At 34.8% G+C, this 15,006-nt stretch overlaps 1 protein-coding gene across 1 annotated transcript in view; it reads right to left on the reverse strand.

Annotated features, from left to right (window-relative positions):
- CSMD3 (CUB and Sushi multiple domains 3) overlaps window positions 1-15,006 on the reverse strand; it is a 779,390-nt gene that overhangs the window by 133,698 nt on the left and 630,686 nt on the right. The window contains exons 33-34 of the mRNA XM_036436812.2: window positions 1,499-1,612; window positions 893-988 (exon numbers count right to left, since the gene is read on the reverse strand). Coding sequence (XP_036292705.1) covers window positions 893-988; window positions 1,499-1,612 — 210 coding nt within the window. The remainder of the gene's footprint in view (window positions 1-892; window positions 989-1,498; window positions 1,613-15,006) is intronic.

Here is a 15,006-nt window from a genome sequence, read left to right on the forward strand (position 1 = left end):
ATGTTTTTTCTTTTTAAAACACATACAGATGGGATTACAGAGTTTGACAAAAGCCCGAAAAATGATATGATGAAATCCAAATAGACTGATTCCTATTATGTGACTAGAGTAAAAGTAATTCAACTTTTAATAGTGCCTTTAAAATTCATAAAACCCTACATTGTTTACAGAGGGAATGCTATTAAAAATAAAACAGTGTGATATAACCAAGATTATAAATAAATGGACTAAGAGGGCTTAGTTAAAATATGAAATCACAAATGGTTATAATTCTTAAGAAAGTTCAAAGTACATTTGAGAATACTACATGACCACATATAACTTAAAGAAAATATTTCAAATAATACCTCAATTTAGGTTAATGATAATATAGAAAATTGTCCATAAAAGGTAAGAAAAACTGTAAACCTATGTTCAATTGCACAAAAATATTTAGTAGCCATGAAGAACATTTGAATTCTCCTGAGAATGAGAAACTAAAATTTTTAAATGAAGTAATGATTTCCTTCGCCTATCTAAGTACATCAGCACAGAATTTTGTACATTTCAATTTAGAGATCTAGACTATGAGCAAAATAGATTATGCAGAAACTAAAGAACTGTCAGAAAAAGAATAAGTGTTTTGAAAATAATATGTTGGAAGAAAGGAAAAATCATACTATAAACTTGAGAATGATAATGGAAGCAAAGGTATTTTTTTTTTTTTTTTTTACTTTGGTTAAGGTAATAGTGCTATATTGATGGGTAAGGAACAGAGAAAAACTGTTAAAAAGAAAAACAACTTTTAACTCTCCTATATGATTATGAGGATCTGATCATTCAATCACTCCGAACACAGCATGGAAATAAAAAATCATTCCTTAGTGTGTTTCTAGGCTACAGGGTCACTTACCTTGATAAACAAAGTGAAATCCCTTAGCTGTTATTGGTCCAACTGAAGTAAATCGAATTGTGATCTGATTACCTGAACTCAGTGGAAGTGATTCTCCTACTCAACAAAACAAACACTAAGATATCATAAATAATTTCATTCAGTAAACCTAACAAGTTATATTAATTTACACTGTCATTTGAAAATGTGAGTCTACGTTCTATCAAATTACGTCAATATATCCTACCACTGGCAATATATTTTCAATGGGTTCAGCTATAATTGCAACTTTTTTTTTACTGGCAGGCTTTAATTACATTTTGATACATATCACCTCAGTCTTTAAAGAATCCTTAACTATTTGATATTACATTAAACGCCAGAGGCTAAGTGACTACATATTATATTTACTTGATTACAATCCTAGCAAATGGTTGTCTTTGTCTCAAGCATTTGATTTACTGTTAATTGTGTTTCTATTTTTTTTTTAAAGAAATAACGAGTAATTCCAGTTTCAGTTTACTTTATCTCTAATATGGATGACATAAATCTCAACTTTCACTACAATATCAATCAATGTCAGTCTTTAAGCAATAACTGATGCACGGCAGTTCTATGAAAGGATACCTGAATGGGATCCTGAGAGGGAAGATAACAGAGAAGATTGCTGAGTTGGCCCATCATACACCTCAACAACATCGTGGAGTGATGTCTGGAAAAATACAAACTGGCCAAACACCACTGATCAACAGGAACCAGGAGAAGCAAACAAATCACCAACCATCCAAAAACAAAAACAAAACAAAAACAAAACAAAAAAATAGAAAGAGGAGGAGAGAGAGAACAAAGTATTACAATATAATAGTCATCTTTTTTTCTACCTTTAACAAAAGGATAGGTGCCAATTGGTTGATATTCCTGACACGTTTATTTCAGGTCATAAAAGTAATGACCGTGGCCTAAAAGCAATAAGATTTTAGGAAGACTATTTTTTTTTTTTAATAAATGAAATGTGTATAACATTTAATTTAGATCAGAAACCATATGGTTGGTGATTAATGTTTTATAAAAACTATTTTTTTTAATTTTCCCATTGGTATTTTGATTCTTATCACTTTGTGACTCTCTTCTCTTTTTCTAATTTTTTTTCTCCTCTTTTATATGAAATAGACAAAGTTTTAATTTGGGGAAACTTTTCTGTATATTGCTTTTAAAATACTATATCATTATAAATAATAGTTTCATGGAAAAATATCAATAAGATACTTTTCAGGTATAATGTTTAATCCACATTTATTGATAAACTTCTGCCAAAGTAAAGAAATTCTATTTATGATGCCTATGTAATTGAGATATTATACAATTTTCTAAAGTAGTTGCTTTTTTATGGTTAAGTACCAAAGGAGTCTTATAAGTGTCTCTTTTTAAACTAACTTCATACTTTTTCTTAAAATCTATACTAACTTTATGTGCAGAAACTACCCAAATTATAACTTAAAATATCCTGTTCCAGAAGAGAAATCAGCTAGTATTTTGTGTTTTTTAAAAAGAAATGGATAATAAAATTTATCCTTAAAACATTTATTAGGTAGAAATACTATAGGGCTAAAAAGAAGATGATTATTTTTTAAAGTTTGATAATGTAAAAGCAAGGTAACTTTTAATAAATTCAAGATCACATTACTGTAATTAAACTACACAGTAAAATATGTATATGTATATGTATATGTATATGTATATGTATATGTATATGTATATAAAGTTCTTCATATTTTACATCTTAATCAAGGTTATGGTCATCCTTTGGTGGTTCTAAGAAGACAGCCTAGTTCATTGGAAGCATGCTGAGATTTGCATATGAACAGAACACACACACAAATACTGTATACAAAGCTATCCTTATTTTGTTTTATTTTTGGGCCTGCTAAAATAAGCTGGTAATCTCAGTCCAGTTTTTTTGTGGGGTAAAAGAAGAACAGTTTATGAACACTGAAGTGCTAAATTTCATAAATAATCCTTCTTACGCCATTTCCTAGAAGTCATGAAAGCAAAATTATATTTCTACCTAGTCATATATATGTAGTAAATTATTTAAATGGTTTACAAGTGATATAAAAAACATTGTCAGTTCAGATCTTTTTAAAATATCCATATTTTGGTCAAACAAACCCAAGCTATTTCAAAAATACTCCAAAAGATATTAGCACAGTTTTTGTTTTCTGTTTTTCCATTTGTTTAGATCGGCATTTGCTTTCAAATGTGTCTTTAAAAGTTTCTATTATAATTTCAGCCATTGCCACTGTCTTTCCTTATGCAGGAACAATCACAGGGGCTTCGCTAAATGAAGTACACTGTGCGACAAAGCTCTTGACAGATAACATTCTTTCTTTACATATTTTTGGGAGTCATTAAAAAAAAAACACACATTAAGGTTCAACATCTTTTACCCTTTATACCTAAATATCTCAAAGTAGCATTAGGAAGCTTGCCCAATTTCCAAACAAACTGCTACATTTACAAACAACGTCTAAAACAGCCAAACTACACAGTGATCCAAGAGCTTTTTCTAAGAAAAAAACAAAAAACAAGCACAAAACCTCCTTCTTTTTACTTGTTTGTAGGCTCTTGTTTTTAATTGTTATTTATCTACCATTACACCAGTGTTTTGTACCACCTATAAATTGAGTATGTAGACCCATCATTTCTAGATGTTGATACTTCAACCTTTTTAGCCCATCCTTCTATTTCTAGGACTATGATTAATTCCCTTAGCATGGGCTGCTTATGCTTTCTGGAATCATTAGCAACAGTATATTGAGAATACAGAGACACTAAATTCTATGAATCTCAGCTCCAAGTTTCTTCCCTTTTCTCTTGAGATGTGCATGTAGATACGAAAAGCACTCTACTAGTAGGCCATTAGAGTAGGCTATACACATCAAGCTTCTTCTTAAGAAAAACATAATTTTAAATGAATTTTTTTTCCTTATTCAAGTGTAATATATGCGAAAATGTTTTAACTCTTTTGTTAAAAAAAAAAGGCATGTTTATAACATTATGTAAGCTCCAGAAAAATAAAAGGGAAGCCTAGTAAGAAATAAACATGTAAAATATCTCTATTCATAAGCTTATGCATACATCTATTATTATGCCTGAAACTACTTCTGAGCCTCTTATTTTCCATACATTTTATTATAGAATTCAGTTTATTAATTCAACTACTATTTATTGATTCTGATCTATGGTGTACGCAGCTAGACAGATATGAGTAGACCCTGTTAGAGGAGAAACAAGGGGACTGGAAAATAGCTTCTTATGATTTCAATACAATACAAGCTTCTTATGATTTCAATAAGTGTCTTTCAGGACAATGAGGTTCTGACCTGTATCAAATAATCTTACCAATAAAGCCTTGGGCCTGTTGACCACAGAGACAGAGTTTTGGTCAAGCAGAGATTGAAAGAATAAAAATGTTTAAGAGCTGTCTGTGTTATCTCAACCATTCAAGGCTCCCGCCAGTGATGGGAACAGGACCCTTAACAAGCAGGGAGTAAACTGAGCGAGGTTTGCTCCGGCAAGAAAAGAGAAACAGGATAATAAAGTAGACCTTGCTTTGACAGTTCAGTGAAATAGAGTGCGAGATTACCGGGCAGGACTGTTGACTCAGCGCAAGCCCTGTCATAAAATACGCTATTAACAAACCCAGTCTCCCCTTTGAAGATTCCTTTGTTCCCCTCTTCCCCCTCCGTGTGTAACCCCTCCCGACATATAGTTTTTGCCTATATATACTTGTAAGATTTTCTGCTCGGGGCTCGACTCCTCTGCTCCTGTGTGAGTTACGAGTTGAGCCCCAGCATGCTGGAATAAAAAGCCTCTTGCTGTTTGCATCAAGTGACGTCTCCTGCGGTTGATTGGGGTCGCCGTCGATCGGGGGACAGAGTGGGAGTCTCCCTCCTCTGGGGGTCTTTCATCTTTCAAGATAACATCTAGGCCTCAGTTGTATTTCAGCTTCAGGCCTAGAAAAGCAGCAAGGCCAGGTGGCGTGATGCCATGGCTAACATCAGGACTATATGTAGTGACTAACGACCCACCCGGTAGCCCTGACCAATTAGTAGAGACCACTACCCTGAAAGGACACACCTGGAAAAGCTACAACCTCCCCAAATAGCCCCACCTTTGGAGAGGAAATAAACACTCCCAGGACAGAGGACCCAGCACTGTTTCTCTTGAGAATGCCAGGATCTTTCTCCACCCCCTTCTCAAATGCTCTGATTCCGGAGCACACCCTTTCTTCTTCCCCTGGGTATGTTATCTTTGCCTTTCCCTCTCCTAAGCTCCAAGGGCCCTCCCTTTGCCTCTGTACCTTGTTTCCAGAGTCCACAAGGCCCAGCTGGTTCACGGGTTATCTATAACTCTCTAAATAAACTTTTTCTTATATTTGAGTCTTGTCTCTGAATTCTCTCTTAGCTAGCACTCAAGCGCTGAGGCTGAAAACCCAAGTGCAATTGCTGATAACACATCTTACTTTTCTTTGTAGATAAGGCAAGATTTATTTGATAAATAATTTTAATAGTGTCATATGCAACCGATAGAGAAAGGCAGGGTTCCCCTTATTGAGAAGTTTGGCCTGGTATAAATGTTCATTTAAGTATATTTCACTCATGTGGCTCAGTTAGTTGGGCATTTCCCCATGCACTGAAAGGAGAAAAAAAAGTATAAATATGTTTTAAGGGCCATTTATTTCCTATTCTACACCATATTCTGTCAAGTCTTTTATCCATAATCATTTAACTCCTAACTTTGCCCATTGTGCTTAATTTAGTCAAATGTAAGTCAATAAGTGATGAGAGACTGTTTGGGATGGCATAAACAAACTTCTGAGCATTAGTATGGCTACATTTTTATATTTTTATTTTTATTGAATTTATTGGGATGATATTGGTTAATAAAATTATATGGGTTACAGATGTACAATTTTATAATACACCTGTATATTGTATTGTGAATTCATCACCCCAAGTCAAGTCCTCTTCCACCACCATGTATTCCCCCCTTTACCCTTTTCTACTCCCCTTTTCCCTCTGGTAATCACAATACTGTTGTTGTCTATGAGTCTGGGTTATTTTTGTTTTGTTTTGTTTTGTTTTTGCTTAATCCCTTCACCTTTTTACCTAGTCCCCCACCACTCACCCCTCTGACAACTGTCAGTCTGTTGTTTTATATCTATGAGTCTGTTTCTATTTTGTTCGTTAGTTCATTATGTTCATTAGATCCACAGATGAGTGAAATCATATGGTATCTGTCTTCCTCTGACTGGCTCATTTTACTTTGCATATTACTCCCCAGGTCCATCCATGCTGTCTCAAAAGGCGAGATTTTCTTCTTTTTTAATGGCTATTTAGCTATTTAAAACAATAATACAATTATTGTTTAAAATAATTAGTGCTTAGGCTTTCTTCAGATATATTCGCAGAAGTGGAGTCACTGGGTCATAAGACAATCACGTTAACGCCATGCTGCCTCCCACCAGCGCCTGCACCAATCTGCATTCCAACTGGCAGAGCACAGGTTTCCTTTTCTCCGCACCCTGGCGGGCACTTCCGGTTTGTGATTTACTGATGATAGGCTTTCTGGCAGGTGTGAGGTAATATCTCATTGTGGTTTTAATTTGCATTTCTCTGATGTGTACTGAGGTCGAGCATCTTTTCATATGCCTATTGGCCGGGATGGATGGGTTTTACAGTGCTCAGTACAGACCAACAGTCACTCTGAAAGTCCAATTGTGGAAAGTAGATACCTGCAGTGTGGCATAAAGCACTAGGTGGTTTTTAGTGCTCAGGAAAGTGTGTGTGTTTTTTTTGTTTTTTTTTTGGTTTTTTTTTTTTTTTTTTTTTTTTTTTTTTTTTTTTAGCATATAAATAAACAGAGACGTTAGAAGCTCCCTTTTCTGCTAAACTGGACTCTGGAACATAGCTGAAACATTTCACCACTGCCTATGCAAGTCAAGAACTTTTGGAAATTACATTTAATTCTTGTACCTTCAAAACAACTAGCTAGTCATTGTACAGAGGCTTACTGATTTAGTAATTAATTAACTTAGAATGAGGATAATAAACATGTGCATGATTACTCTTATTCAGTGATCAGGATTGGAGTTATTGAATAAAAATAAAAATTGGGTTTATCAAAGAAAGAAGGATTTCAGTTTTGTTTTTGTAAATTTTGTTTTTCTCGCAGAAGGAACTATTTCACAGTGTATCTTCACGGCACACTAATGTGAGAAGAGAGAAAACACACACACACACACACACACACACACACACACACACACACTTACACACTATCAGAATCAAATGGTGCCCTGGCTAACAACGATTTTAGAAGATGGTGATTAAGCTAAGATAAAAATGTCTAACGGCTTATGGTGAATTTAGTCCTGATTCAAACTTCCTTTGATGTAAAAGAGTTCAAATGTGGTGGAGAATAGCAGTAGGTCTCTTTGGGCAGTGGTGGTTTCATTAGTGAGCTGGGTGTTGCCTTTTTAATTATGGTACCAGATACTAAAATGACCAGGTTTCTTTGCTCCATGACAGAATGGATAAAACAGTTTAAAGATTGTCAGCATCTCCAGCTGGAGCATATTTAAAAGGACTATTGCTTTCAAATTATACCTAATTCTATGGGACTGAAAGGCCCTAATAAATGATACAATAAGTGATATCAGAGCATTTTAGAAAACTATCTAATGAAGACTTAAGGATTTAAGTTCTGGAATCAGATTCTTTAGGATAGAATCCAGTATGTAACACACAGGAAAAGTTACCTTCCCATGCCTCAAGTTCCTCATTGGTCAACGAGGGATAAAAAAACATACCTAACCTAGTAGGACAAGTATTATTTAAATTGCTACTTGTAAAACATTTTGAAAGGTGACTCAAACATAGGAATACATAATAGTTACTATTCCTAATAACTCAGCTATTATTATTTGCTGATAATTCATTCTGAACATTTACTGATAGACTACTTTTAACTGACCTTTGTTATTAGATAGCATATTGTATCTCAGTCTATGATTTCCATATATGCATTTTTAGAACACATGATAGAACTAATTGTTTTAGCAGAGTAGTAAAGCTATTTCGGTCAAGGTTCATTATGATTTTAAAATGGCTATGTACTTCCTAACCACTTGACATTCTATCCCTTTGGGTGGGATATGAAAATGTAATTAGCAGCTTTCTAATTGGGCAAAGAAAATAGGAGCAAGGTCAAAGGGCATTCTACTTTTTATTTTTTTTTAACTCCCTTCTCATCATAATCCTGTGTCCCACTGCTGCCAAGGAAACTCCATTACAAAGAAATATTTTCACACAAAAGGAAGTATGGGAAGAAAAAGAATTGGAAAATATACTGGTAAACTCTTATTATATTTCAGCTTGATTCTTAACATGCCTGTACCTGCTCTTTAAAAATCTACACCTTGTTTAGTACTCTAGCTTTCATTTTGATTATTTTTGGCACTCAGACAGTTGTCCACCATGTTAATTTTTTAAGTCACCCTGCTTTGCTAGATTTGCATTTTATTAACCAATACAGTGTAGAAGAAAACACACATCCATTTACCCACACTACTAACAGAATAGAAATAAAGAATATTCAAATCAAAGATATGTTTGAAGCTTACTTGATTATATATAAAAAATGACTGCTAGTGACAAAAGCAATCGTGATTTTAAAGATTCTCTTATTTAAAAATAATTACAATGAATCCAATTAAAACTTCTGGTTTATAAAATATATAAATAAATGTAAATATTACAAAACTTTACTCTCGAAAGCACCAATAGGAAGAACTTTAAAAATAATCTCAAATCAAATCAGTGTACTACTTATTTTTAAAAGAGTCATCTAGTGGGAAAGTTTGGGGGAAAGTTGAATTAATTGGTAAACGAGTTTCATTAGTATTTTGGAAATACAATTTCCAAATTGTATTGTGAGTTTCATTAGTATTTTGGAAATACAATTTCTATAGAGTTAGATTTAAAATACTCCTAGTTATTATTATAGTATAACAGCAGTAACTATGAACTTAGAATGAGGTGCTTTATACTAATACAGAATTTCCATTAACGTGAGTCACGTGCATCACATAATAGTTATCTAAAGGGCTATTACAATCCCCCCTAGAAGCTTGGCTCCAACCTATTGTAGATGGTGGAGTCAGTCCTATGCTAGAGCAACAATGGAGAAGGAGTAGGTTAGCAACTGGCCCTCTGTCTATATCAGTGGTTTTCAACCTTTCTAATGCCGTGACCCTTTCGTACAGTTCCTCATGTTGTGGTGACCTCAACCATAACATTATTTTCGTTGCTACTTCATAACTGTAATTTTGCTACATAATGTAAATATCTGTGTTTTCTGATGCTCTTAGGCGACCCTGCTAGCGGTTCTCAGGACCCACAGGTGGAGTACCACTGCTGTAGAGCCTAAGACCACCGGAAAGCACAGATATTTACATTATGATTCATAACAGTAGCAAAATGACACTTATGAAGTAGAAACGAAAATAATTTTATGGTTGGGGGTCATCACAGCATGAGGAACTGTACTAAAGGGGCATGGCATTAGAAAGGTTGAGAACCAATGGTCTATATTTTGACCATTTGCTTACTACATAAATCTCAAAATTGCTCATTTAACATACTATAAACATACAGGCATTGCAAAGATACCCGTCTTATAGAAAATATAGTTAAATTTTCTTTAGTTTTTTCTCTAGGACCAAATATATATTCAACTACAAACCAATAGCTTATCTGCAATTTGGAAGCTATCACATTTCCCAATAGCTGAACATTAATTTGGTGTTTAAGAAGAAATGAAATCAAGAAAAATATAGTAAGAAATTCTATAGCATGTCTACAAATTTTATTTTATTTTGTTTGTTTATTTATTTATTTTAAATATATTTTATTGATATATATATATATATATATATATATATATATATATATATTTTTTTTTTTTACAGAGAGGAGGAGAGAGGGATAGAGAGTTAGAAACATCGATGAAAGAGAATCATCAATCAGCTGTCTCTTGCACACCCCCTACTGGGGATGTGCTTGCAACCAAGGTACATGCCCTTGACCAGAATCGAACCTGGAACCTTTCAGTCCCCAGGCCGATGCTCTATCCACTGAGGCAAACTGGTTTCGGCCAGAAAATTTTTAAAAAGAAAAGCAAAGTGAAAAGTTTTAAGTGTTAGAATATTTTATTAACACTTTTTTTAAAAACTCAATTTCAATTTGGATGATTGTTTTTCTTTAACATCCCTATGATTTTTTCTCCCTATGTATTTGGCATAATGTGTCTTCCAAATACCAACCAGACCAGAAAATTTAGATCAGGAAAAAATTCTTACAGGAATAATAACATAAATTTGTAATATTTTTTATTATTATGAAATTTCCCACACATATAAATTGAGAGCATAGTAAAATAAACACCCATGAATGCATCATCCATTTAAAAAACTTATCAACATTTGCCAATTCTGTGTCATTTGTTTTCTCTTATCCTCATCCTGGGAATGCTAGAGCAACTCACAAAGTCATATCCTTTTCCCATAAATGCTTATCTCTAACAGATAAGGACTTAAAAAATAAGCTCAGTGTAGTTACCATATCTAAAAAAAAAAACAAGCCAAACAACAACAACTAGCAATGTCTTTCTATCATTTAAAAACCATTTCTTGATTGCATTTCTAGAATTTTCTCTCCAGAAAGGTATTTTTATAGTTGCTTTGATCAAATCAGGATCCAAACAAAATTTATATATTTCATTTGATTTCTCTGTCACTAAAGCTTCTATTGTATAGAATCCCTGACTCCCATCTTATTTTTAATATCATATACTTATGGATAAATATGGGCCTTTTAAAGTTAAGGGGACTATCATAAGATAGAATTCAACTAATTGAAATTTTACTATCATCTAGTTAATATATATACTGAAAAACATACCACATACATTTGTAACCTTTCTAATATCTTTTTTTTTAAGGAGTTAAAATTAAAACCTTATCTAATAAAAGAATAATATGCAAATTAAACATCACTCCGCTATACCCACAATACACGCCTACCAGCTAATCAGGAGTGAGTATGCAAATTAACCCAACCAAGATGGCTGTGGCCATGGAGCAAGCAGGATGCTTGAGTTTCGAAAGAAGCCAAGCTTTCCACACACTCTGGTAGACCCAGGCCTCCACTCAAGGCTACAAAGTTTCAATTATAGAAGATAAATAAATCCCAGATACCAGGGCCTCTACTTGGGTCACGAGGGAGCGTGGCTGGCCTGAAAACCACCACAGGCCCCTTGCCCAGGCCGCCCTATGCCTCAAGAGAACCCCCACCCTGATCCAGGATACCCTTCAGGACAAACTAGCTGGCCCCCACCCATGCACCACGCCTTTATCCTACATAATAAAAAAGTAATATGCAAATTGACCATTATTCCAACACATAATATGGCTGCCCCTATGTGGACACAAGATAGCTGCCACAAAATGGCCAGCAGGGCAGGGCAGTTGGGAGGGATCAGGCAAATAGGGGAGGACAGTTAGGGGCAAACAGGCTGGCAGGGGAGCAGTTAGGCATCAATCAGGCTGGCAGGGGAGTGGTTAGGGGGTGATCAGGTTGGCAGGCAGAAACGGTTAGAGGCAATCAGAAAGGCAGTCAGGTAAGCAGTTGGAAGCCAGCAGTCCTGGATTGTGAGAGGGATGTCCGACTGCCCTTGAGGGGTCCCAGATGAAAGAGGGTACAGGCTGGGCTGAGGGATACGAGTTTCATGCACGAATTTTGTGCACTGGGACTCTAGTAAAATATAATGTTATAAATAAAATAAAGTAGGCATTTTTAAAAATTATTTTGTTAAATGTAATGATTAGCAATAATGGTCATTAGTAAACTTAACAATGAAAAAAATAATAATAATAGATAATTTTGATAAAGACTTTATCAGTCATTTAGTCTAAATCATCAGACGCTATAAATGTCTTTTTAGTACCTACCCTTCCCTTGAGAATATATGCACACATACATAATGGTGTACAAAGGAGTTGGTGAAGTAATTTTACAGAATGTGTTTTCAAGGAATATATTGAAATGTGTTAGTGGAAGAAAGGTCTTATTTATTGCTTCAGTATCCCAAAAGATTTTCTTCTATTATTTTTCAGAAAAAATACCAAAATGTTATTATCCATTATCAAAAAACGTTGTTTTTAATCTAGTGTGGAAGATGGCTACACTTCTAAATACAACTAAAATAACACATCTCATAATGCTGTCTTAACAACTTCTCTTATCACTATCTCTGCTCTCATCACATAATTTTGACATTATCACTATCGAAAGCACCTAAAATGAATCCAGTTTCATGGCAAATAAGCATACCTTTATTCTGTTAATTATAACCATGTGAAAAACACTAGAGTGATTGCTGACAAATTTACAAATGCAAATTCTAGACCTTATAAATATGAATATATTTCAGTTTTTTATATAGAGGCCCAGTACACAAAAATACGTGTACTAGGGTGGGTCCCCTTGCCTGGCCTGTCCCCTCTCACAATCCTAGAGCCATTAGGGGATGTCCTACCTACAGCCTAGGCCTGCTCCCTGTGATTGATCAGGGGAAAGCACCGCCTACATTACCTCCTCCCTGCTGCCGACTCTGGCCTCCCTCTGTGGGAGGTGACCCAGTTATCAGGGGAAGGCAATGCCCCCATCATGCCTCTGCTGCTGCCATTGCCAGCCACGTGGCTGCCTGAGCCTTGCCCCTCATTGCCACTGCGGATTGCCTGAGCCACAACCTTGCTCTTATTGCCTGATCTTTGGGCCAGACCTGGGCAGCAGCAGCCACCATCTGTGGCTTACCTGAGCCTCAGGCTGCTGCTATGGCTTTGTCAGGAGGGACTCAGTGTCAAGTACCCACCCACCCGAGCACACCTCGCCAACATACAGCCCCACCCAACCACGTGTGCCTTCTGTGCACACAGTCTCCTGCTGATTGGTCATTATGGTGTGATGGTGTGACAACCGATTAACATATTCACTTTTTATTATGTAGGATATTTTACTAGAAATTCATTTAAGTATACAGACAGAATGAAAGAAATTTGAGATGATTCTTTTTCCCTTCACTTGGTAATTGATAGATATGCTAAAACAAACGAATCTTCCATTGAACTAGTAAAATCCCATTTTTGAGAGGTGTCCTTTTATTTACAAAGTACTCCATTGCATGGTAAATAGTGATACAAAAGCCAGTGGTAATTAATAACAGGTGGTCTCATACCAGATCAATCTACAACCTATAAATGAATTATGTTTGAAAGTAATGCCAGCGGAATCTTAAGATTTAAAAAATGCACACTCTTATGGAAATCGTATACAAATGATAGGTGCCCAGATGAACTCACAAAATCAATTTGACTTGAAATCAGTGTAATGCATGAAAACAACAGGATATTTTAACTGGACAAGAAATTTCACAATCATCTGGCTCAATTACATGTACTAGAATTGAGATAACTGAGGCTTAAAAAGGTTGACTAATTGATTTGTAGCATCTATCCCATAGGTGGGTACATTCTAAATTCCAAATAGAATAACAAGAAACATATCCCAGCAGGATTTGGGATCCATGGGGAGAAGAGGGCTTAAACCCCCCTGACACAAATGGAAAACATTGCTTCATCTTATTTTGCCTGTACTGCTACACTCAAAGATATCTAAGTTGATCATAAAGGTGGAGAAATGGAGGAAAAAAAGTGAAGTCTTTACACTCAACTGCAGTTCCTATTGGAATACGCATATGTGTAGCCTGAGAATGACTGCTCCCTTGTTCTTAATTTAAAGTAACACTTTATGTTTGAGGTCCCATTCAATTTTTTCTGCCTTATTTTCATCAGAGTGTGTCTATCCCCACCCCTCACCCCCACCTTCAGAAGGTGAAAGCCCTAGGAAGTATTTTGTGGTGAATGAAGTATTCAAGTTCCTTGTGTTGTCTAGATATGTCAGAAATTGTGAGGTGTAAAATAATTTTAAATAATCTAACTTACTTAATAAGCTATAATTCCAATGGAAAATAGCTCATATTATATAGTATGGAAGCATTTTACTTACATTTACAAAATTTATTCATAGAATTGTATATAGCATTTAGCTGTTAGCAGAAGCTGTGTGAAAAATGTGTTTTGGATGGTCTTCAATGGAAAAATGGTTGAAAATTAATCATTATGGCTCTTAAAGCAGAGGGAGCTAAAATAGCATCACCTTCACTCCTCTCAACTTACTTGTAAGAAGAGTTAACTGTTTAAAGCTCTGGTTAATGGTAAAAATAGAAAAATGTAATTTAAAAATGGATTTTAAGAAACAACTCATCTATTAAATAATTTGATTCTAGCTATCATAACAATGATAAGAATAATTAATGTTTTAGCTAAGTATTTAAAAATTAATTATAATCACATTATATCAATAATTATTAGTTATGAACCTATATATAAGGAAACTGTTATCTGTGTATGTAACTAACTTGCATTATGTGCTATTAAGTGGTTTATTGAGTTACAGTAAACAGCTTCTCTGAGTTGTGGATCTTCACCCTCTGTTTCATATCTAATCACCTCTGAAGACTCAACTCAGAAAAGCTGTCACTGAATACTCATTACCATTACATCTGCATTTATTGATTAAGGGCTGCTTAAATATCCCCTGAGCAGGTCATATAAATTATTTTGAAATTTTCATTTCAATTTCTTTATCCTCCACTATTTGAGATTACTTATTTGTTTATCCCAGTACCTACTTCCCTGGCACTCCTCAAGTATTTGTGAAATGAATATAGAAACTTCAATTATGGAGAGAAAAAAAAAAGAATAAAAAATGCTGAGAAAATGTTTTAATTCCTTTCAGGCATTCACAATACCTTGCAATCATTTCAAATACCCGGTGTTAAAAAAGATTGTGTCAGCACGGCTCTCTCTTTTTCTTTCCTTGTTTTGTATTACAAAGAATCAATTTATTTAAGCAATTATCAATCATATCTGACAGAGCTTCCTTAAATAT

Source organism: Pipistrellus kuhlii, unplaced genomic scaffold, assembly GCF_014108245.1.
Source record: "Pipistrellus kuhlii isolate mPipKuh1 unplaced genomic scaffold, mPipKuh1.p scaffold_m20_p_14, whole genome shotgun sequence".
NCBI lineage: Eukaryota > Metazoa > Chordata > Mammalia > Chiroptera > Vespertilionidae > Pipistrellus > Pipistrellus kuhlii.